At 42.0% G+C, this 25264-nt stretch overlaps 2 protein-coding genes across 12 annotated transcripts in view; one reads left to right on the top strand and one right to left on the bottom strand.

Moving 5' to 3' along the window:
- RABGAP1L (RAB GTPase activating protein 1 like) overlaps nucleotides 1-25264 on the bottom strand; it is an 865831-nt gene that overhangs the window by 243364 nt on the left and 597203 nt on the right. For all 11 annotated transcript variants that reach the window (XM_063627303.1, XM_063627307.1, XM_063627305.1 and 8 more), the window contains one exon: nucleotides 3716-3757. In XM_063627303.1, coding sequence (XP_063483373.1) covers nucleotides 3716-3757 — 42 coding nt within the window. The remainder of the gene's footprint in view (nucleotides 1-3715; nucleotides 3758-25264) is intronic.
- On the top strand, nucleotides 18427-23613 carry LOC134731326 (3'-5' exoribonuclease HELZ2-like). Its single transcript, XM_063627300.1, is given in 2 exon segments — nucleotides 18427-19512; nucleotides 19515-23613. Coding segments are annotated over 2 exon segments (3786 nt in total). The 5' UTR covers nucleotides 18427-18623; the 3' UTR covers nucleotides 22412-23613.

The following is a 25264-nucleotide window of genomic DNA, read 5'->3' as shown; positions in this document are numbered from 1 at the left end:
ATCATATATTAGCTCATTAAACTCTGACAACAATCTTATGAGACTGGTATTACTAATATTTCCCCATTTAAAAAATGGAGAAATTGTAATTTACCTAAGACCATTGGATAAATTGTTTTGAATGAATCTGAACTTAAGTAGTCTGACTCCAATGTCCACATGCTTTTAACCATTACATGTGTTTAGCGACATGGAAAGATATTCACGATATACTAAATGAAAAAGAGTATTGTTCAACAGCATTTTTTGAAAGAAAATAAATTTATGTGCATCCTTTCACACTGTTCTTCTGGATTTTCTCCCACTTTCCCATCTTATCTCAAACTCAGATTAAAAATATACATACATACATACATACATACATACATACATACATATGTGTATAGGTAGGTAATGCATACTTATATAATCATAGACCAAAGCATGGGATAAAGGTTTTATACCAAGTTTTTATTATGGTTATCCCTGGGAACAGGATTATGATTGGGCTTTCTTTATCTCTGTAGTGCCTGCATACACATGTAGGACATGAAATGAGCATATAATACTTTGGGAAGGCCAGAGAAAAACACTCTGTCATTTGCTTTTAACCACGGACAGCAAACAAAAAACTTATTCTGACTGAAAAATTTCTGTGCCCAACATGAAGTGGCTAAGATCAATTCTGACTGATCATCTCCAGTCTATTAAATCTATTGAATGTATTCTATGACTACCTAATGTTTCATATAAGTAAATAAATTACATTTGAAGGAATATATCTGACCTACGTACTGGACACAAAATGATTTCATGATGCTGCTTAGTATTGTGAATCATTCTTTTAGGTCAATAGCTTTTTAGCTACCTGATAGGCTATTACTAACCAAAAAGAAGCTGGTCCCGTTCAGAAAGTAGGTGTCTTTAAAACCTAACGGAGCAACAGAGAATTCATCCTGTATCTATCCCATTCAAAAAAATTATAAATCCAACTTTCCCACTACTGAGACAAAAGTCTTTAGGTGATCTTGGGCTTTGATCTCTCAATTATCAACTAGGGGCTGGGGGAAGAATTAGATGTTTTCTCTGGCTAATACCATTACTATTCTACAAATAACTCCTAGACATTTAATGTATGTTAATGAGATAATCTGTTAGTACTTAACACAGAGTATAAATGTTCAAGAAATGTTAGTTCTGTCCCCTCATCACAAGAAATGCTTATAATACAGAGAAATCTGAAGTCTCTCTGTAGCTATACTGAAAATTCCTTAGGCTCAATTCATAAGCACTTTGAGGGCCAGGCTCATTGGCTCACACCTATAATCCCAGTGCTTTGGGAGGCCAAGGCAGGAGGACTGCTCGAGTCCAGGAGTTTGAGACCAGCCTGAGCAACATAGTGAGACCCCTGTCTCTACAAAATTTTTAAAATTAGCTGGGCATGGTGGCATCTACCTGTAATTCTAGGTCCTCAAGAGGCTGAGGAGGGAGGATCACTTGAGCCCAGGAATTTGAGGCTGCAGTAAGCTATCACCATGCCACTATACTCCAGCCTAGGCAACAGAGTGAGCAGAATAAGACCCTGTCTCAAAAAGCAAAAAACAAAACAAAACAAAACAAAAACCCCAGCAATTTGAACTTCTCCAAAGTTTTTAATTTTGATACAAATAATACATATTATTTTATCTGGTATACTACACTAGAAGCTGAAAGTCAGTGACTGTCACATATGTTTGCGTATTCTTGTTTTCCAAGTGGTGGCAATAGATCATTAAAGTACACTTCAGTTTAGTCCCATATATACTCTGTCTATGGGGGGTCAGCTTCAGGATTCATATAAGGAATTTACATAAATATAGGGCACTAGTGGTGAGAAGACTCTTTTTATCTTCTCTAACTAGTAAAATTCTCTAAGATGAGGCTAGAAGAGTGCCCATGTATTGCTAAAGAAGACAAGCAAAGCCTTCCTGCCCAGTGGCCAGAGAATGTCCTCTGTAGAGGCCTTGTCTGGGTTAACATGGACAAAATAAATGAAAATAATATGAACAAGTCAACATGTCAATCAAGAAGATAATTTACTAATGTATATAGTATTAAGTTGACACAGGGTATAGGTCTGATATCCAGAGAGGTAGTCCTGGGTTACTCAAAAGACAGATTAACCATGCAGTGAAAGCACTAGTAAAGATAAGTCACCAAAAAGATGAGGAAAGGCATTTTGGGAAAGACATAATATCTGAGAGTTTAAAAAGTTAGATATAATATGAGAAATCAGAACTTTCTTGGACCTCCTTATACTTACTTTATGTTTTAATATTGTTTTTAGTCTGAATTACATATACTTTCAATGCTTAGGCATTCTAAAAGTCTTATTCCAGCCCTGTTGAGAGAACATGTTGGAAAGTTTCGGCTTGGATTTGTTTTAATGAAAGAAAAAAATTAGAGGTCAAAACCCATGACTTCACTAAAGGACATAGCACATATGTTTCTGTTATTTTATTTAAAATATTTTTCTATTTTCTAAATAGCTTTGGCATAAAAAATATATAAACACAAATGATTTAATTTTAAAAAGTGCATTTTATGAACTTCACAAAGAGCAAATGTTTAAAGGAATAAGAGACGAGGAATAGAGATCCACTTACTGAGTTGCAGAGGGCCTGTACTATTTCATGCCTTTGTTTAGAATCAAGGTTATGTTAATGGTTAGGTATGATTAAGGCTCTCCTAACGTATCAAGAGGTCCTCCTATGATACCATGTCATTATCTTTTGAGAGATTCAGAAGAATGATAAGGGATCTAGGAACACATTCTGAATCACCTTGTAAAGAACAATAATAATGACAGCTAACATTTACTAGGCAGTAAAATGTTCTAGATACTACATTAAGGACTTCTTTGATCATCTCAATTCTTTTAACAATCCCATAAATTAATTTCTATTATTATCTCAAAACCCAGACTCTGAGCACTTAGAATAATTTGCCTAAGGTCATACGGTAGGGCTGAAATTAGAAGAAAATCTGTGTGAGTCCAGGTCTGCCATTTTAACCACCATGTCACACTGAGGAAAGGGTAAGCCTGTGCCTTTGAGGCAATTATCGCCTTTAATATCAGAATGTCTTCTTTGACTGAAGGACAAAAACCAGCTGGGTTATCTTCATCAACTCTGCAGCAAATGTCTTGCAGTTACCACATTATTAAAGCTGTATGATATGTTGACATAAAATCCAACAAAGTAATTACAATAGAATTCTAAAGCGTTTTATAAATTTCTAATTATCATGGAAAGAACTGCAAATTGCAATGTAGCAGTTTCTTTTTTAGTCAGTATATTATAAAAACTTTTAGATAATTCAATTATATGTTTAGGTAGCTCCAGAGATGTTATAGTAAAAAGTGTTTTAAGAAAAAGCAGGCATCATTTTGACAGAAAACAATTTTTAACTTTTTCTCTTATATCATCCAATTCATATGATAAAAAGATACTTTATGTTACTGGAAAAAGCTCTATGATAGTACCATTAAATAAATGGATTATAAGAAAAAAAAAAAGACTCCAAATAAACAACAACAGAAAAGGACAAGGGGAGGGAAGAGGATCAGAGTTTCTCAGAGAAGTCATCTTTTTTTGTGTGTCTGAGAAACTGAGTCAAAGATTGTAAATTGAATTATTCGTGCCAAGGGCAAAGAGGTAAGAGAATTTGGTGACTTAAGATTAAAAAAAAGACTTACCTTTAGGAGAGCCAAAGCTACATGAAAGATTATGTTCAAACCCTGAAATAGAAAAAGAAAGTGAAAATTAGTATTGCCACATACATCACTATTTTATTATTTCCCCAAGGCTTCCATATATATTTAATAAAATTCCCAATTGCTTTCATCTTCACAGACAATGATTAAACCATGAGTTTTTTTTTAAAGGTATTTTCTTTCCCTGAGTGGCTTGTTGTAAATTTTAGGTGCTATTTAATCAATGTTCACATAAAATTGTTTTTACAATAAGTTATTTCCCTTCAGTCAATTTCTGGATTATTCGCATATGCCTAAGTCTTGTGAAAGTCAAGTTTCTTGCTCAAGCTGGCATAATGATGCAGAAGTCTAAAATTATTAATTGAAATTCCTAACCCTAATCTGGACATCTTGGTGTTACAGTTCAACTGCAAGTAGCAGACAGAATAAAATAAAAAAAAACAAGGCAGTGTTGCTGATAAGTGGGACAGATTGTGTACTGGGCTTTAAGTATCACACTGCATTTCCACTACTGTTCTTACTGTTTTCTTATTTGTTTTAGCAATTGCTTTCAAGTATTATTTGTATAACTAGAGGTCTGCCAGACTTCCTTTTCTTTTCTGAAAACCATAACAATATTTCTTTAGAAATAAACAAATTAAATTGTTCCTTAAGAAGCTATTCTAGAACTGAATTTTGAACTCTGGGTTCTGCCCAATTGCTCTGAAGAGATGTTGAGTTATTAAATTCAAAAAATAGAGAATCTTATGTGATAAAGATAACAATCAGAAACGTTTGCTACAAAATGTGCTGTTTCCTTGCCATGCAAGTCATCACACATAAGAAAAAAGATATTTCAAGTATGAGTTGGCATAAGTCCCTTAAGTCCAGGGTCTATTTGATGTGCCCTCTTCATCTTGGTCACTGATACATTCTGGCTGGCTTTTGGATATGGAGCTGTACCAAATGTGCTATCCAAAAAACTTATAATAAACCATGCTTTTTCTGTCTCTGAAATAACTCCAGAAGCAAGGATTAGGCCCAGATATTTAGAGTGTATTCCTGTTATGATTTGCTAACATAACCTTTCACATTCAGCTACCAGAAATATGACATAATGATGGAAGGAATGAATGATAAACACAAATATTCAGTTGGTTAAAATATAAACCAAATATTTTTGGTTTGGGGTTTACTTAGCTAATTCTTTAAGAAACCAAAAGCAATAGGAAATAAGTATAATCACGCCAGGAGATAAAAACAAATGAACACAGTTCATCACCATACTAAGCAATTATCCTAGACTGGTTTTGATCAAAATTTACCAATTAGAAAAACGAAAGACAATTACAGATTTTAAAATGTGGGTTACAATTAAACAAAATTTGCTTTCTGAATCAAAGTTTGACTTCTCACCCACTAGCTGCTGCCCACCTGCCAAAACTTAAAGGCCAATATATAAAAGACCTACTGCCCTGTTCTTCTCCAACTCTGTTCACCACCACATCACAACCGCTAGGCAGCAGTGAATTCTCACAACCTGAGTGCTTATCAGCTTGCCATCAGAACCTGATCCACTGTTTCTCTGGTCCTTGATTTTTCAGTCACTGCTCAAAATGTAAATGCTCTCATCTCTAGTTCTCTCATCTTCATAATGCTCTGGTCCTTTATCCTAAGGATACTATTCCTCTCCTTCCCAAATCGTTTCATGGTAGCCTTTGGAAACTCCACTCCATGTTCAGCTACCTTGGCTGTATTCTTAACCTCCCTGTGAAACATTCCCCCCAAATTCCTTATATTCACAGGAATAGTGAAATTTCATTGATTCTTAAAATAACCTATACAATGATTCTCATTTTTTAGAGTATGAATGTGACTAGCCCAATATTATACATGTGAAAACCAAAAAGAAAATACTAAGCCCTCCAAATGACTAAATGGAGGACCAAAGGGACCCAACTAAACCTGAAAAAATAGTTCAGACCATGACAGGAAGGGGGAGTCACACATGCCTCATTATACTCTCCTCCCTTTGGAGTTCAGGCACACAACTGACCAGCATTAACATTAAAAGAGAGATCCTAAGACAGATAGAAAAGACCCTGTAGCAATAAGATACCAAATTCCAACCTGACTCTAAGTATAGCATCACATAGCAATTAGCAGGGCCCTGAAAGAAACCAAACTATTTTATCCCAAAAGCACTTTGGGAGACCGAGGTGGGCGGATCATGAGGTCAGGAGATCGAGACCATCCTGGCTAACATGGTGAAACCCGTCTCTACTAAAAATACAAAAAATTAGCCGGCGTGGTGGCGGGTGCCTGTAGTCCCAGCTACTTGGGAGGCTGAAGCAGGAGAATGGCGTGAACCTGGGAGGCGGAGCTTGCAGTGAGCCGAGATGGCGCCACTGCCCTCCAGCCTGGGTGACAGAGCAAGACTCCGTCTCATAAAAAAAAAAAAAAAAAAAAAAGATTCCTTGAACATATTTCGAAATGGTCCTACAAAGCTGTCTCTTGTGGGGAAAATTTACATTCTATAGAGGATTCCCTTCTCTTTCCAGGTCATTTTCTGATCCTGAAGAGATTGGCTGAGAGTCTAGAACCTTTTTAGGATGTGTAAAGGAAACATTTGCCATTTATTGCCTCTGGGAGTGGTTACCTATGAGACTTCATATACATAATAAGAACCCTAGTCTTTACAACCCCTTATCTTAACCCAGACACTCCTTTCTATTGATTCCAGGTTTTTAGATAATAACTTAACTCTTTCAACCAATTGCCAATCAGGAAATCTTTGCCAACCTGGGCAACAAAGTGAGACTCCATCTCTAGAAGAAAGTAAAAAAAAATTAGCCAGGTGTGGTGGTACACACCTGTGGTCCCAGCTTCATGGGAGGCTGAGGCAGGAGGAGTGCTTGAACTGAGGAGGCTGAGCTACAGTGAGCCAAGATCACACCATTGCACTCCAGCCTAGATGACAGAGCAAGACCCTGTCTCAAAAAACAAACAAACAAAAAGAAAGAAAAGAAAAAAAAAGATAACATTTTTGAACCCACCTATGACCTGGAGGCCCCAGCTTTGAGTTATTATTGCACTGAAATGAATGTATGCTTCACATCACATGTATTAACTGATCTTTTTTTTTTTTCTTTTTGAGACAAGAGTCTTGCTCTGTCACCCAGGCTAGAGTGCAGTGGTGCAATCTTGGCTCACTGCAACCTCCACTTCCTGGGTTCAGGCAATTCTTGTGCCTCAGCCTCCCGTGTAGCTGGGGCTACAGGCCCTGCCACCACACCTGGCTAACTTTTGTATTTTTAGTAGAGCTGGGGTTTCACCATTTTGGCCAGGCTAGTCTCAAACTCTTGACCTCAAGTGTTCTGCCCATCTTGGCCTCCCAAAGTGCCGGGATTACATGTGTGAGCCACCGCACCTGGCCTGACGTCTTTTATTTTAAGAACAGAATCTCGTTCTGTGGCCCAGGCTGGAGTGCAGTGGCACAATCAGAGCTCACTGCAGCCTTGACCTTTTGAACTCAAGCAATCTTTCCACATCAGCCTTCCAAGTAGCTGGAACTACAGGCATATGCCACCACACCAAGATAATTTTTTTTTTTTTTTTTTTGGTAGAGAAGGTTTCACTATATTGCCCAAGCTATTCTTGAACTCTTGGCCTCAAGCAACCCTTCTACCTCAGCCTCCCAAAGTGCTAGGATTAAGGGCATGAGCCACTTGCTCAGCCATGGATTAATATCTTATGTTTCCCTAAAACATATAAAACCAATCTGAAACCCAATCACCTTGGGCACATGTTCTCAGGACCTCCTGAGGCTGTGTCATGGATCAAGGTCCGTAACTTGGCAAAATAAACCTCTAAATTGATTGAAATCCATCTCAGATGCTTTTTGGTTTACATATATGTTTAGTAATAGGCTAGAATCACCCCCTCAAGCCTCCTGATGTCTAGTCTAGTGAGATATTCTCACACAGTGCTGGTATAATGTGCATAGTAAATGCTTCTGAATGATTAAACTACACTAGCTTTCCCAAATTTTCTGGGGTTGATTTATTTCCCTGTGGACCCAACTAGACCAGTTTACAGAATTATCATCAAATTACAGTAAGAACCCCTTTCTTCAATTATCTCAAAATCAAACAATTAGAAAACCAAGCTGTGCAAAACACAAAGAACTTACAAGTAAAAATTAAATAAATAAAGATCTCTAAATAGCCAAAATAGCTCTCACAAACACCAAGAGAAAACTTTGCTCAACTTTTTATTCTATACATACTTCCAGTTAGTTTGGCGATATGATTTTGAATCTTGTAGATATTAGAAGTAGCAAACCACAATATAAAGTATGTGCCAGATGGTGTCAGGGATGGATAGCCTATAGAGACAGTTGTCAGAATTAAAATATTAGATCTCACAGAAATAGAAGACATATATTAAAAAAAAAAAAGACAAAATGCATGGCTCTCTGGGTCCACTTGGGGGAGCCAATAATCTCCAATAGTTAATTATTAACTACTGTTGATTATCATTATTAATAATGATAATCCAGCAGGATTAATGAATGCTTATATCATATTATAATACTGTGCTTAAGAAGGGAGGTGAGTGTGTGTTTTAAATAAAAAGTAGATAACGATGTTTTGAAGTTTGGGAAGCTAAAGAGGAAACTTTCAGTTACCAGAAAAATTTACATATGTGAATTCTTTAAACAAGTTCAGAAAAATAAGGTATTACTATAGCTGCTTATATGAAGCTCTAGACATTACCCATAAAAATAAAGTAAAGACTTCATAAGCCTTGAACTAAAGTAGAACAGAGTGGCTAGACGATGCAAACAAATACACTTTAAGACATCCGAGTTGATGGAATTCAGAAAAGAACTTGCTATTCTATCAGGTTTTTTTTTTTTTTTTTTTTTTTTTTGAGATAGAGTTTCACTCTGTCATACAGGCTGGAGCTCAGTTGTGTGATCACCACTCGCTGCAGCCTCAATCTCCCAGGCTCAAGCAGTCCTCTCAACTCAGCTTCCAAGTAGCTGGGACTACATGTGTGTGCCACCATACCTGGCTAATTTTTAATTTTTTCATAGAGATGAGGTATCCCTATGTTGCCCAAGCTGGTCTCCAATTCCTGGGCTCAAGTGATCCTTCTGGCTTGGCCTCACAAAATGCTGGGATTACAGGCATGAGACGACACACTCAGCCTTGAAATGTATTTTTAAAAGCAAAATATGTCACACATTTTCAAGATGCCTCCCATTTTTAGGAATATGTAATCCCCAGCAATTTGTTTGTTCTTAAGGGGAAAACATGTACATAGTAGGAGTCAAAGGTTTGGAGAATTATTAAGAGTAAAAAATAAGTAAACATGTTATGGCCACTTACCATTTATAGTACAAGGTCTAACTCCAAATGCAAAATAATAACCAACATCTACTGAGTATTTTGTATGTGCCAAGATATGAATTAATTACATTAAAGGCATGTCCTTATTTCATCCCACAACCACCTAAAATTCCATTTTATACACAAGGAAATCAAGATTTAGAGAAATCAAAGTAACTTTCCTAAGTCCAACAGCTAGTAAGTGCAGATCTAGGATTTTAACCTAAGCAGCCTAATTCCAAAAGTGATACTCTAAACAATTAAGTTAGAGAAGATGATTCAATGAATATGTGAATGAATGAATAAATCTCTTATTTGGATATTATTTAATGTGTCCTCTACTTCCTAAAGGATTAAAGCAATTCTTTCCATTTAAAGGCAAGTAAATTTTGAGAGCAGAGAGTAAAAAGATAACAAATAAGTGACTTCTACCAGAACTAAATTCTATTATTTGTTTCTGTATTGAAAACACTCATAAAAAGTAGCTGACTGCTTGCAGTATATGAGGCAACAAAAACCCAGCTTGCTGTGGGAAGAAAGGGTCACCACCTTCCTCTAATGACAACGAATTGATATCAGCCTTGCATGCATGAAGAAGTAGCTTTTTAACTGATTTGGATACTGCTATTTCAAAATTCAATTACATTCTGGCAACATCTTTGCTTTAAAGAACACCTACAAGTAATTGCCCCAAATTGAATAATTGCTCCAAAGTGCAGATCATGGTGTTCTTGGGTAGGCCAAGGATTAAGCACCCACAATCTTGCATAAAATAACGGCTGACAGTAGAGCACTCACTGAAACAAAGACACTGAACATTCTGGCTCTGATAAGCAGGCAATCGTGGGTTCAGAGGGAGCTGACAGATTGTGTGAGAAGCTGTCAAAAACTTAAGCTGACAGCACTGAGAACAAATGCTGAAAAGGTAGTGTCAAAAAGTACCAAATGTGCATCAGCACCTGCGTTCTTAGGGATCAAAATAAAAGGGAAATAATGGAAATCCTAACAAGTCAATAAACCAAATTACCATATTATCAAACCAAAAATGGCCAAAGTAAATGGAGCGGGTTCACAGACAAAGCTAGAGGAAATGGGGTTCTGTCCTTTCTGACCCATCCAAAAGAAAACATACCACCCTAGGAAGAGATAATCACTAAATGAGATAGCATAAATCAAGTGAACTGAGTATTTGGTAAATATTCGATAAACACTAGCAATTATTATTAGGTTCATGTATTTATTGCCTATTATATCCAGTATTTTATATTTTTCACTTAATCCTCCCAACAGCTCTATGGCATATGTATTATTGCCACCATTTTAGAGATGACTAAACTGAAGCTCAGAGACAGAACACTGTTAGTAAATGGTAAAGCCAGGGTATAACTCAGGTCTATCAGACTAAAGCAAATCCATGCTCTTTTCTACTAATTCCATCTTGAGTGCTAACTCAGTGAGACTTTTGTTAGATATCTGTGATGGATTAAAGAGTCACAATTCTTTGATGCTTCTCCCATTGAGAGTTAAGGTCTCTGTTCTCTCATTTCAACCTGGGCAGACTATGGTACTGCTTTTACCAGTAGAATATGGTGGAAGTGTTGCCATGCTAGTTTATGTGCCCAGGCCTTCAGATATTGACAGCTTTCATGTCCAGTCTCTTGGAGCACTCACTCTTGGAAGCCAGCTACCATATAAGAAGTGCAATTATACTTATACCCCCATGCTCTCTAAGGAACCAAGCAATCACAAGAAGGCCTGGAGGACCAGATTTCATCAGTAAAAAAGAAACACCAAGAATCACCAAGGTGGTAGATGTGTGAGTAAAGAAGTCATCTGGAAGTGAATCAGGTGGTCCAGCTGATGCCAAGTGGATCAGAGACGAACCACGCAGTTGAATTCCAAAATTTCTGACTCATGAGATTGTAAAAAAATAAATGATTGCTTTTAATTATTTTTTTCACTTGGAAATAATTTCGAATTTAGAAAAAATTTGCAAAAACAGTTCGAAGGAGTCCTACATATCCTTCACTCAGTTTCACCCAAACATTAACATCTTACATAACCACAGTATAATGATCAAAACCAAGAACTATTATTTTTATCAAATGCTCCACTAATGCCCTTTTTGTGGTCCAGAATGCAATTCTGGATTATATATATAATTTGGTTGTAATGTCTCCTTAGTCTCCTTTCATATGGGACCATTTTCAGTCTTTATTTTTCATGACCTTGATGCTTTGGAAGAGGATTGGCCAGTTATTTTATAAAATGTCCCTCAACTCGATATGTCTGCTGGTTCCTTATGGTTAAATTCAGAATATGTATTTTGGGCACAAATACCACAGAACTGATGCTGTGCCCTTCTCAGTGCATTCTATCAGGAGGTTACATAACATCACTATATGTCTCACTATAAAAATCATTGTCCTTTTAAAGCCACTCAGTTTTCGTATAGCTTGTTATATATTACAGGTAATCAGAAGAAAATCCCTTTGGCTTCTCTTTGATAAATTTCTTGCTGCTATGATCTATAAAGCAATGCATTGTTTCAAAGAGAGTAGTGAAAGTGACAGATAATTAACATGCAAAAAGAAATAAGTTAATACTAGCTGCTCTTAAATATAGGTTCTACAGCAAGAATATTTAGAATATTAGCCAAAAATTCTTTTACTTTATTCTGCTTCTCATGTTTTAAGCTCTTTGAAAGTTTAGGCCGGGCGCTGTGGCTCACGCTTGTAATCCCAGCACTTTGGGATGCCGAGGAGGGCGGATCACGAGGTCAGGACATCGACACCACCGTGAAACCCCGTCTCTACTAAAAATACAAAAAATTAGCCGGGCGTGGTGGCGGGCGCCTGTAGTCCCAGCTACTCGGGAGGCTGAGGCAGGAGAACGGCGTGAACCCGGGAGGCGGAGCTTGCAGTGAGCCGAGATTGCGCCACTGCACTCCAGCCTGGGCGACAGAGCGAGACTCCGTCTCAAAAAAAAAAAAAAAAAGAAACAAAGAAAGAAAGTTTAATATTTTCGCTTGGCTAACGGTGCTTGATGGAGTAACTAAATAAAACGATGTGATGTTTGAGTTTTTGTTCTGAATGTCCACTAGAGGTCAGGATTGCAGCACTGAAAATCAATCGCTTTTTTTTTTTTTTTTTTTAAGTATTTCACAGACCAACATAGTAGCCTTGTATACAAATTAAGACATGCTGTTTTAAAATCTTTATGGCTAAGTCCTCCCTTATTTTTACTATTAATTTACTAACATATACCAAAAAAAGGATGATTCCCACCCTTCCTTTCCTCCAGCTTAATGGTATATTTTCCATTTTATTATAGAGTTATTTGTTATACTTTTTTTCATAAATGACTAGTGAATGAGAAAGAGTTCAAGAATGGGTAGGGATGAGAGATAAGTTTAACATGAATGCATCTGTTTAGTCATGAGTAATTTTAAAATATTTTCTTGGTTTATACTTGTTTGTACAGATTAAGTAGTAAAATACCTACAAAATCTAAAAGTCTTTATCATAGGTGACTCTGAGAAGAATTTTTTTAAAAAAACATAGTTTTGCTGTTATTTATTTATTTACTCATTTATTTTAAACTTTTATTTTAGATTCAAAGTATATGTTCAGGTTTGTTATGCAGGTAAACTTGTGTCATAGGGGGTTTGTTGAACAGGGAAAGAATTTTAGAGGTTTGTGACATCTGAATTACATAAAACTTTCAGAAACAAGGCAGGCAAAATGAGATAATGAAATCAAATTAGAGGTTTTAACATGAGTTTCAAACTGACCCAATAGTCCAAAAGATAGTTTTTTGGATAAACATAGAAATTGACGTTTTTGGTCTTGAAGCTTGAACCTTAACACTTGCTTTATCTGATTCCTTACTCAACAAAGGATCTTCAGGTCTCTCAAAAAAAAGTATGGAAGAAATGAAACTCACCAGATCACCATATCCAGACAATGAGATGAGGGCCCCTCATTCATCATAATTGCTTCCTTGCCCCTCCCTAGTTCCTGTTTCTTACACATTGTTATATCTCTTCCCTGCTATATAAATCCCTAGTTTTAGTTTGTCAGGGAGATGGATTTGAGACTGAGCTCCCATCTCGTCTCGTCTGCTGCAGCCCCCAATTAAAGCCTTCTTCCTTGGCAATAATCATCATCTTAGTCATTGGCTTTCTGTGCTGTGAGCAGCCGGACCTAGACTGAACCCCTGGCGTTGTGGTAACATATTTATTATACGTCAAGCATTTTGAGGACATTTACAAAGATGGATAAGTCATCCCTACACTCAAAGGACTCCCAGATTAGGATAGCAGATAAAAATATAAACAGATAACACACCACCCAGGGAATGATGGGGAGGTATGACCTGAACATTAGAGCACTGAAGTATTGCTATAAAGTCCCTATACACCTGTTCCATTGGCGATTGAACATTGGCATTCACCTTTCTGTTCTTCTCAAATTCTCTTAAGTCATGATACACATCGGATTATATTGTTTTACAGTTACAGTTATCAATCAACCATCCCAGGCTGCAGGGATGTTTTTGATACTCTTCATAATGACAAAGGACTTCTTATCAATTACCATTAGCTGATCTTGACCTTCTCCTTCCTCCAGGCTTCTGCCAGTTTTCCATTAACCCAATCCATCCAGAAATCTTTTGTTAGAGTTCTTGTGCTCATACCCCTTTTCTTTCTTTCTTTTTCTTTTTTTGAGATGAAGTCTTGCTCTGTCGCTTAGGCTGGAGTGCAGTGGCATGATCTCAGCTTACTGCAACCCCCGCCTCCTGGGCTTAAGCAAATCTTCTGCCTCAGCCTCCCAAGTAGCTGGGATTACAGGTGTGCACCACTACACTCAGCTAATTTTTGTATTTTTAGTAGAGATGGGTTTCACCACATTAGTTAGGCTGGTCTGGAACTCCTGACCTCAAGCGATCCACCTGCCTTGGCCTCCTAAAGTGCTGGGATTACAAGCTGAGCCACCACACCCAGCCCACTTTTCTTTCTTCTTTTTTTCTTCTTTTTTTGAGACAGGGTCTTGCTCTGTCACCCAGGCTGGAGCATAGTGGTGCTATGATGGCTCACCACAGCCTCAACCTTCCAGGCTCAAGCAATCCTCCCACCTCAGTCTCCCAAGTAGTTGGGTCTATAGGCTTATGCCACCATGTCTGGCTAATTTTTCTTTCCTTTTCTTTTTTTTTTTTTTTTTTGTAGAAACAGGCTTTTGCCATGTTGCCCAGGCTGGTCTCAAACTCCCCACTTAAAAAAAAACTTTAAAAATGCCACAACATGGTATAAAAGTAGGCACATAGACCAGTAGAACAGAACAGAGGACTCAGAAATAAAGCCACATAGTTACAGCCAACTGATCTTCAACAAAGCAGACAAGAACTTACGCTGGGGGCCGAGTACGGTGGCTCAAACCTGTAATCCCAACACTTTGGAAGGCTGAGGCAGGAGGATTGCTTGAACCCAGGAGTTCAAAATCAGCCTAGGCAACAGAGTGAGACCCCATCTCTACAAAAAATAAAAAACTAGTCAGGTGTGGCAGCGAATGCCTGTAGTCTGAGCTACTTGGGAGGGTGAGGCAGGAGGATCATCTGGGCCCATGAGGTTGAGGCCACAGTGAGCCATGATCATGCCACTGCACTCCAGCCTGGGTGACAAGGCAAGACCCTGTCTCAAAACAAGAACAAAAACAAACAAAAAAACTTACATTGGGGAAAGGACAATCTCTTCAATAAACAGTGCTGGGAAAATTGTATAGCCACATGCAGAAGAATGAAACTGGACCATTATCTCACCATATACAAAAATGAACTCAAAGTAGATTAAAGACTTAAAAGTAAAACCTGAAACTATAGAAATATTAGAAGAAAAAATCTAGGGAACCCTCTCCTGGTCGTTGGTTTAGGCAAAGAATTTGTGACAAAGGCATCAAAAGATCAGCCAACAAAACCAAAAATAAGTGATTTGGACTTAAACTAAAAAGCTCCCACACAGAAAAACAAAACAAAAAAAAATCAACAGAGTGAAGAGACAACGTGTAGAATGGGATAAAATATTTGCAAATTATTTATCTAACAGGGACTAATATCTAGAACAGATAAGGAACTCGACAGGAAAAAAACAAATAATCTCATTCATACTTGGGCAAAGGATATGAATAGTCATTTCTCAAAAGAAGAAATACAAACAGCCAACAGGTATATGAAAAAATGCTCAATATCATGAATCATTAGAGAAATGCAATCAAAACCACAATGAGATAGCAGACCTCAGCCAGAATCCCTATTATTAAAATTGACAAAAAGCAACAGATGTCGACAAGGAAGTGGAGAAAAGGGAACTCATATACACTGTTGGTGGGAATGTAAACTAGTACAGCCACTATGGAAAACAGTATGGAGATTTCTCAAAAAACTAAAAATATAATTACCATTTGACCCAGTAATGCCACTACTGGGAATTGACTCAAAGAAAAAGAAGTCAATATATCAAAGAACTCACAAATATACAGTTAGGAGGCTTTAAAACACTCAAGAAATGGTATGTAATTTTGCCTGGAAACAGTTGATGAATTGAGCAAGAGGCTGTACCGAGACTGACACACCAGGAAATGCTATGCATAGTAAACTTTCATCCCTCCAACGGGTGAAGTCCTAGGTTTATATCATGTTGGGAAACCAGTAATGAGCGTATTCATCTTTGGGGACCCTTTCTCTTCTGTCCTCATCCATTTATATATAGGTAAATGTTAGTGAAGCTTAAACACTAGGGAAAGCAGAGACAGACGTGATTTAAGAGAAAAGCATCGAAAAAGAGTACACAAGAGAGGGTTTGTAAAGTTAAATCATATAAACGACTCCACTGCTACCAACCATGTCTCTGTGAAGATGTAAGAAGGATGTTACTAATTATATGAACTCACAATTAAAAAAAAAATCACCAGCAGGGGCAACTCCACCTTTCCTCTACATTTTCCCCCCTGTCACCCAGAGACACTAGCAGCCTGGTACACATAAAAATACAGAGTGAACTTTAAGAACCATAATGATATACCCTGAGGATCGCTAAGTAGCCTAAGTTTCTTTCCGCCTCAGGGGATCTAGCATCTTTCTGCCAAGAAGTACAAAAGACAAAACATACCACTTCACAGTAGCTATTGCGTAGTAAATCTTAATTGCTATGCCACCATCTATATAACACTTCACTGCAAATAACTTTTGAGTATACAGTTTCATTCAACTGTAAAAATATTAATCAGGCATAGGCCATTATTAATTACCTCCATTTTAGAATGCAAGCTTAAATATGTTAGATGATTTACCTGAGTTCACAGAATTAAGACTGGAATGACAAGTTTCCTGATTATAATTCAGTTCTCTTTCCATTAGAGCATTGGCTCTCAACCATGGCTGCTTATTAAAATCACCTGGGGAGCTTTTATAACACACAGAGGCAGGAGATCCATCAAATAAATAGAAATTTCTCAGGAGTAGAATGCGGTCACTTGTATTTTTAAGAACTTCCCGGGAGTTTCTAGTATGAAACCAGACTGAGAACTAAGCATTACCAAGTTTTCAAGCCAATTGTTCATTAGAATCACTCAGGAAACTTTAACTATATTCCAAAGTCTAATTTAACTAATCTGGGGAGGGCCCAGGCTCTCCACGTGATTCTAATACGCAGCTAGGTGTAGCAGTCACAGCATAACACCTCTAACAAGCACATCTAAAAATTCTTTAACTTAAAATCTCATAGTTTTAGTATTTAAAATGTTTCTAAAGGTTACTTGTGTAATCACTAAAAATAATGTGAATTTTAGATTAATTCATTAAGGGGTATAAAATCTAGCTGAAAATGATAACAGCAGAAGGAACTAATATATTTTTAAAAATAAGACATATTTATCTGTACTTAGAAGAGTGTATGGCTTCTTTTAATTGGGGTGGGGCAAATGAAGATATTACATTTCTCTGGAACCTGTTAATGAAGATCATGGAACATTATCAAAATGTAACATACTAAATTCCCTAATAAATAGTTAGGAAATAGCTTTCAGGTAATATTCATGTAGGTAATAATACAATAAGAAAAGGTAATTGATGTTTCCCACAGTGAGTAAACTAGTACATTAGATCTTATTTGAATCATGCAAAAAAATCTCCTAAAGTATCTAAACTATTAAGGTAATATTACATGTTATATATTTGAAAATGAATATATATCATGAAAATGAATACTAATCATCTTATGAAAAGATGATTAATAAAAATATTAAAGTTGGGATACACTGCAGGCTAGTCTTTATATTCTCAAGGTCATTTGCCAGCAGCAAATAATGATGAGTGACCACTTTGAAAGTTGTTGAAAATAGGTTATTTGTATCAAATTTCAGAAGTGTCTTCAGTAATTTATGTCTGTGTGCATGTAAGTACACATGTGCATACAGGTGGTATTTCATTTTAATAGGGAGTTACACAATAGGCTACTTGAAAAGCTACAGGAAATGTAATGAGCTAAGCTTAATAAATATGTGATAAAATTTTGAAAGATTAATGGTGGAGAAAACCCCAGCATATGATGAAAGCTAAACAAAAAAAAATTCAACTCAGCAGATTAATTTTAATAAACTGGTGACAGAAGAGATTTCAGAGAAAACAAGCTATCAATATTGTTTAGTTAAAAAATTCCATTGTCCTACTACTGGGTATTTAGCCAAAGGAAAAGAAATCAGTGCATTAACAAGATACCTGCACTCACATGTTTATTGTAGCACTATTCATGATAGTAAAGATATGAAATCAATCTAAGTGTCCATTAATGGAAGGATGTGTAAAGAAAATGTAGTATATATACACAATGGAATACTATTCAGCAATAAAAAAAAGAATAAAATGTCATTTGCGGCAACATAGATCAAACTGGAGGGCATTATGTTAACTGAAATAAGCCGGGCACAGAAACACAATTATGTTCTCACCCATATGTAGGAGGTTAAAAAGTTGATTTCATGGAGATAGACAACAGAATGATAGGGCTGGATGTGGTGGCTCTCACCTGTACTCCCAGCACTTTGGGAGGGCAAGGTGGAAGTATTGCTTGATTTCAGGAGTTCAAGACCAGCCTGGGCAACACACTAATAAAAATAAAAATTTTTATTTTTATTTTTTTTGAGACAGTGTCGCGCTGTCACCCAGGTTGGGTGCGGTGGCATGATCTCGGCTCACTGCAGCCTCCGCCTCCCAGGCTCAAGTGATTCTCCTGCCTCAGCCTCCCGAGCAGCTGGGATTACAGGCGCCCATCACCATGCCAGGCTAATTTTTGTATTTTTAGTGGAGACGGGGTTTTGTCATGTTGGCCAGGCTGGTCTCGAACTCCTGACCTCAGGTGATCTGTCCATCTTGGCCTCCCAAAGTGCTAGGATTACAGGTGTGAACCACCGTGCCTGGCCAAAATTTTTTAAAAATTAGGTGGGCACAGGGACGGGGTGCTGGACATGGAGGCCCAAAGGCAGGGTGCTGCGTTCTATGCCCCTGGCAGGGAGCCAGTGCCCATGCTGCCGGCCAGCCTCTGCCAGGACATCCTCAGCCTCCTGCCTGGCCAGGACTGCCTGGCCATCTCCCTGTTCCTCACCATGGAGAAGGCCAGTGGCCAGTTGAAGAGCCTGCGCTTTGCACCCTCCGTGGTCCGCTCTGACCGCCAGCTGTCCTACAAGGAGGCGGAGGAGGTGATCAGGCAGCACCCGGGTGCGGGCCGTGAGCTGCCGGCCCGCCTGGACTCCATGGACGCCTGTGTCGTGGCCGCGTGCTACTTCTCAAGGCTGCTGCACCGGCACCGCCTGCAGTCTGACTGCTTCTATGAGCAGCCGGATGAGGACAGCACCCTGGGCTTCCGAGCGGCCCACATCATGGTGAAGGAGTGCATGATTCAGTTTAACAGGCTCGTGGCTGAGTTCCCGGTGGGCCGTGAACGCACGCGGACGGTCACGCCTCTGAGGTGGCAGCCAGCACCCCGCAGCCAGCAGCTCAAGACCATGTGTGAGAAGCACGGGGACCGGGTGCCCCTGTCACTGCACCTCGGCCACCACCTGCACGGCAGCAGGGGCAGTCCCCTTGACACGCGGCTGCACCTCCTGGCCTCCCTCTGGAAGCAGGTCCAGTTTGCTGCCCGCACCCAGGACTACGAGCAGACGGTGGACTTAGTCACCACGGATGACATGCACCTGGCTCCTGCAGGCTGCGACATCCGCAAGGCCCTGGAGCGCTCGGCGTTCGGCCGCTGCGCCCGGGGCCACCAGCAGCAGGGCGGCCACTACTCGCTGCAGGTGGACTGGTACACATGGGCCACCTCGCCCATCCGCAGGTACCTGGACGTGGTGTTGCAGCGGCGATCCTGCTGGCGCTGGGCGATGGAGGCTCCGCCTACTCTGCCAGGGACATCGATGGGCTCTGCCAGGGCTTCAGCCTCCAGCACACGCTTGCCCAGAGCTATCAGCAGCGGCCGCGCAGCCTGCACCTGGCCGTGCAGCTCAAGGCCCAGCCTCTGGACAAGCTGGGCTTCGTTGTGGACGGGGAGGCAGGCTCCCGCTGCTTCCGGCTGCTCTTCCCCAGCAACCGGGAGACGCTGCCTGACCCCTGCCCCATCCCCTATGGCTCCCTGCAGCTGGCCGAGCACCCCCACGCCCTGGCAGGCCGGCCGGGCCTACAGCTCCTGTGGCCGCGCCGTGTCTACTCAGTGCAGGGATCCAGCCCGCCCTTGCCACTGCCTGGCACTGTGCTGGACCTACACACCTGGGCCGTGGAGACGGCCCTGTGGAAGCAGCTGCTGGCGCTGGTGGAGCTGCAGCGCTGGCCGGAGGCGGCTGCTCTCATCCAGGAGAAGGGCGAGGCGTCCCAGCGGTGGGAGCTGGTGCAGGTGCAGCGGAGCCGCTGTGGCCATTTTCTGGAGGTGGCCCGGGAGCTGGGCAGCGGGGACACCCTGCAGGTGCAGCTCGGCGCCAGCCTGCAGCACGGCTTCCTGGTACCGAGCCCTCAGCTCTGGATCATGGCACTCGGCTTCAGCCTCTGCCTGGAGCACGTGGAGCGGCCCGGAGACTGCTTCTCGGGCCATGTGTACCAGGCCCCGCGGGACCGGTACTGCGACGTGGATGAGTACGCCTGCGTGTGGGAGCCATTCTGTGCCCTGGAGTCGGCCACCGGCGCGGTTGCCGAGAATGACTCTGTCACACTTCAGCACCTGAATGTTTCCTGGGAGGCGTCGCGGACGCCGCAGGGGCAACTGCAGGGCGCTCTCCCCCTGGAGGCCGGCTTCCTCGAGGAGAACTGTGCCGACATCAACTTCAGCTGCTGCTACCTCCGCATCCGGCTCGAGGGGCTGCCGGCTCCCACAGCCAGCCCACGCCCCAGGCCCAGCAGCCTCGGCCCTGGCCTGAGTGTTGACCCCGGCACGTATACCTGGGTGGCCCACGGGCAGACGGAGGACTGGGACCAGAAGCGCCGGGCAGACCGGCAGGAGGCTCTCAGACGGGTGCACCTCTTCGTCCACCACATCGGCATGGAGAAGGCACCGGAAGAGGTGCTGAGGCCGGGCACCCTGTTCACCGTTGAGCTGCTGCCCAAGCAGCTTCCTGATCTCCGCAAGGAGGAAGCCGTGCGTGGGCTAGAGGAGGCGTCCCCGCTGGTCACCAACATCGCAGTGGGCTGGCCTGTCCCGCAGCCCCTCTGCAGAGTGATCCCCAGCAGGTTCCTGGAGCGGCAGACCTACGACACCCCCGGAGGCCGCCACAAGCTGAACCCCAGCCAGAACGTGGCGGTCAGGGAGGATCTGGAGAAGCCTTTCACGGTCATCCAGGGTCCACCAGGTACAGGGAAGACGATCGTGGGCCTCCACATCGTATTTTGTTTTCATAAATCAAACCAGGAGCAGGTGCAGCCCGGAGGCCCCCCCTCCGTGGGGAGAAGCGGCTGGGGGGGTCCCTGCATCTTGTACTGCGGCCCCTCCAACAAGTTGGTAGATGTCCTGGCAGGACTGCTCCTGAGAAGGATGGAGCTGAAGCCCCTCCGTGTGTACAGCGAGCAGGCTGAGGCCAGCGAGTTCCCAGTGCCACGCCTGGGCAGCAGGAAGCTGCTCAGGAAGAGCCCCCGGGAGGGGAGGCCGAACCAGAGCCTCAGGAACATCACCCTGCACCACCGGATCCGGCAGGCCCCCAACCCGTACTCGCCGGAAATCAAGGCCTTTGACACCCGGCTGCAGAGAGGGGAGCTCTTCTCCAGGGAGGACCTGGTCTCGTTCAAGAAGGTCTTGTGGGAGGCTCGGAAGTTCGAGCTGGACCGGCATGAAGTCATCCTCTGCACCTGCTCCTGCGCAGCCTCTGCCAGCCTCAAAACCCTGGACATGAGGCAGATCCTTGTTGAGGAGGCAGGCATGGCCACGGAACCTGAAACCCTCATCCCCCTGGTGCAGTTCCCACAGGCCGAGAAGGTAGTTCTTCTTGGAGACCACAAGCAGCTGCGGCCTGTGGACAAGAATGAGCAGCTGCAAAACCTGGGTCTGCACTGGTCTCTGTTTGAGCGGTACCACGAGGACGCACATATGCTGGACACTCAGTACCGCATGCACGAGGGCATCTGTGCCTTCCCCTCTGTGGCGTTCTACAAGAGCAGGCTGAAGACGTGGCAGGGCCTGAGGAGGCCACCCAGTGTCCTGGGCCACACTGGCAAGGAGAGCTGCCCTGTCATCTTTGGCCACGTGCAGGGCCACAAGCAGAGCCTGCTGGTGTCCACGGATGAAGGGAATGAGAACTCCAAGGCCAACCTGGAGGAGGTGACTGAGGTGGTCCGTATCACCAAGCAGCTGACCCTGGGGAGGACCATAGAGCCCCAGAACGTCGCCGTCCTCACGCCCTACAACACACAGGCCTCTGAGATCAGCAAGGCCCTTCCACAAGAGGGCATTGCCGGGGTGGCCATGTCCTCCATCACCAAGAGCCAGGGGAGCGAGTGGTGCTATGTGCTGGTGAGCACCGTCCACACCTGTGCCAAGAGCGACCTGGACTAGCGGCCCACCAACAGCTGGCTCAAGAAGTTTCTGGGCTTCATTGTGGACCCCAACCAAGTGAACGTGGCTGTCACGCGGGCCCAGGAGGGGCTCTGCCTCATCGGAGACCACCTCCTTCTGTGCTATTGCCCCCTCTGGTGTAGCCTCCTGGACTTCTGAGAGGCTCAGCAGACCCTCATGCCTGCCAGCCAGGTGCACCTCTGCAGGAGGCCAACTGTGCCTTCCTGAAGAGCCCTCCCCACCTGCAAGGTGCCAGGATTGGGAGGGAAAGTCCAGGGCCCCCCCCCACCCTCCCCACCACCCTCCGCCATCAGCCTTCCTGGGCCAGCCTGCCTCCTGGGCTCAGGCTCTCCCTGGGGCGGGAAGTGGGTGGACTTGGAGGAGGAACGGTGAGGGCCGGTCCCCACACCCCTGCTTCTCCTGGGCATCTGGGGACAGGGACACCTCTCAGGATGGCCAAGAGGGGCTTCCTTGGGACCAGCACAAGGAAGTTCTGCTGTCCCTGGGAAGTCTCAGAACCAGGAAGGAAACCCTGTGGAGGCTGCCCTTTGACCTTTGGACGCCACCTGTGATCACTCTGGATGGCATCTGTGGAGCTCAGGTTTATTTTCTATTTAAATGAACTAAAAGCCAGCATCCTGCCGGGCGCAGTGGCTCATGCCCGTAATCCGGCACTTTGGGAAGCTGAGGCAGGTGGATCACCTGAGGTCAGGAGTTCGAGACCAGCCTGGCCAACACGGTGAAACCCCGTCTCCACTAAAAATACAAAATTAGCCGGGCGTGGTGGCGTGCGCCTGTAATCCCAGCTACTGGGGAGGCTGAGGCAGGAGAATTGCTTGAATCCAGGAGGCAGAGGTTGCAGTGAGCTCTGATGGCACCACTGCACTCCAGCCTGGGTGACAGAGCCAGACCTTTTTTTTAAAAAAAAAAAAAAAAAAAAAAGGCCAGCATCTGTTACTGGAACAGAGACCTCAGCCCAAGCTCAGGACAAGGAGGCCTCCCTGGCAGAAGGGGCCTTTTTCCCACCACCACCGCCTGTGTCCTTCAGGGGTTGCTGAAGGGCAGCCCAAAGCCAGGGGCCCACCCCACCCCACCCGGCCCCACCCCGCCCTCTGAAATGTGAAAAGCCTGCACTCTTCCCGTGGTCTGCACAGTGGGCTCGGGGGCTGGGGGGTGCTGGGGCGATGCTTCCACCCTGGACTGAGCGTTCCGGGGCAGCCTGCTGGGCTGTATCTGTTTCTCGCGCACTCACCCGCTTCAGTGCGGCTCTGTCCCTGCTGCGACCTCCAGTCCTGAGGGAGGGGCTTGCCCTACCTTCTACATTCCAAGTTTTCTATCTTTGAATTATGTGATTAGATATTAATTTAATGATAAAAGCACTCTGAAAGCTCAAAAAAAAAAAATTAGCTGGGCATAGTGGTGTATACCTGCAGTCCCAGCCATTGAGGAAGCTGAGGTAGGAGATTGCTTAAACCCAGGAGGTTGAGACTGAAGTGAGTTATGATCATGCCACTACACTCCAGACTAGGTGATAGAGTGAGATCCTGTCTCAAAAAGAAAAAAAGAGAGAGAGAGAATAGAATGATAGATACCAGAGGCTAGGAAGGGTGTTGTGTAGGGGAATGGAGAGAGGTTGGTTAATGGATACAAACATACAGATAGATAGAAGATAAAAGTTTTAATATTTGATAGCAGAGTAGTATGACTATAAGTAGCTAGAAGAGAGGACTTGAAATGTCCCCAGACACAGAAAAGATACATACTTAAAGTGATGGATACCCCAACTATCCTAACTTGATCATTACACATTATTTATGCATGTAACAAATACTCATATGTGCTCCATATATAGGTAAAATATTATATATCAATAAAAAAGGTTCTATTGAAAATCAATGTTTGCTCATAAATTATAAGTATGTCCACAAATTTTAACATAAATATATATATTACTTGGTTCCCCAGAAACTACATTCCTTACTAGAAGAGCTTTTGTAACTACTACTAATTTCTTACTATAATCTGAAAATGTGTTTATAAAACACAACACAAATGATATAAACTCTTAAATATAACAAAATATTCTAATTATTCTGATGAGCAATTGATTTTTCTTGAATACTAACAATATGTATAAGTTGGTAAAGGTCCGATTTCTATAGCTTTATGATGTCTCTATTTAGGCAAAAAGCACAGCAATCATGATAATTTAAGAGCATAGTTTTCCTATTTGCACTTATCCATCTATACATCAGGGATATGTAAAATCTACAACTTCTAACTAGTGAATCATAATTATCAACTTTTTTAGAAAGCATAAATAAGCTTCTAGTATATTTTCAGTTAAGTAATTTATCTAGCAAACCATTTTTTATTAGTAATTAGCTTTTATGGAACAAAATATCCACAACTTTGGGTACTATAAAGTATATCTAGTCACATTTAACTGTAAAATTTATTTAAACCGTAAAATGGATGAGAGTGCTTGTTCCTTTATTAGGAGCCAAGCAAGAGAAAGGTACCTATCTAATGGAGGCAGATAATTAAATCACTCATGTTGAAAGTTCTTTCCTAAGTAACCCTGTCCTCACATCAAGAAGTTATACTAGAAATCACAGATCTTCCTGCCATAGTGAGGAGGAGATGTCTCCATTTAAAAAAAGATGGAAGAATTAGTTTAGTTAATTGCTCTCAGATCTACTAAATGACAAAACAAAAACAATTTAAAAGTGAGAGCTACAACGCAAAGAGACCTAATTAGCAAAGAACATTGTAGCAACAGTAATATAGCGGTTGCTGCAAAAATTTTACAATTATGGGGAAAGGCTATATAAGCCCTGTGAAATTCATTCCCATTTAAACATAGTATATTAAGCCTAATATTAAACAGTCTGCAAGTTCACAGTAGAAGTTCATTAATACTATACTATAAATCAAAAGCTTTAGAGCAGGAGTTAGAAGATCCATATCACAGTTCCATTTCTGCCACCAACTAGCTTAGTTAAGTGTCTCAACCTCCCCCATGTGTAAGATTCCTAAACAATAAATTGAGGAGTACCAGTTAAGAGTAACAAAGGAGAT

Source organism: Symphalangus syndactylus, chromosome 12 (genome assembly GCF_028878055.3).
Source record: "Symphalangus syndactylus isolate Jambi chromosome 12, NHGRI_mSymSyn1-v2.1_pri, whole genome shotgun sequence".
In the NCBI taxonomy this organism is placed as follows: Eukaryota; Metazoa; Chordata; class Mammalia; order Primates; family Hylobatidae; genus Symphalangus; species Symphalangus syndactylus.
The sequence above is the reverse complement of the archived record's forward strand: the minus strand, read 5'-3'. Positions and strand labels throughout refer to the sequence as shown.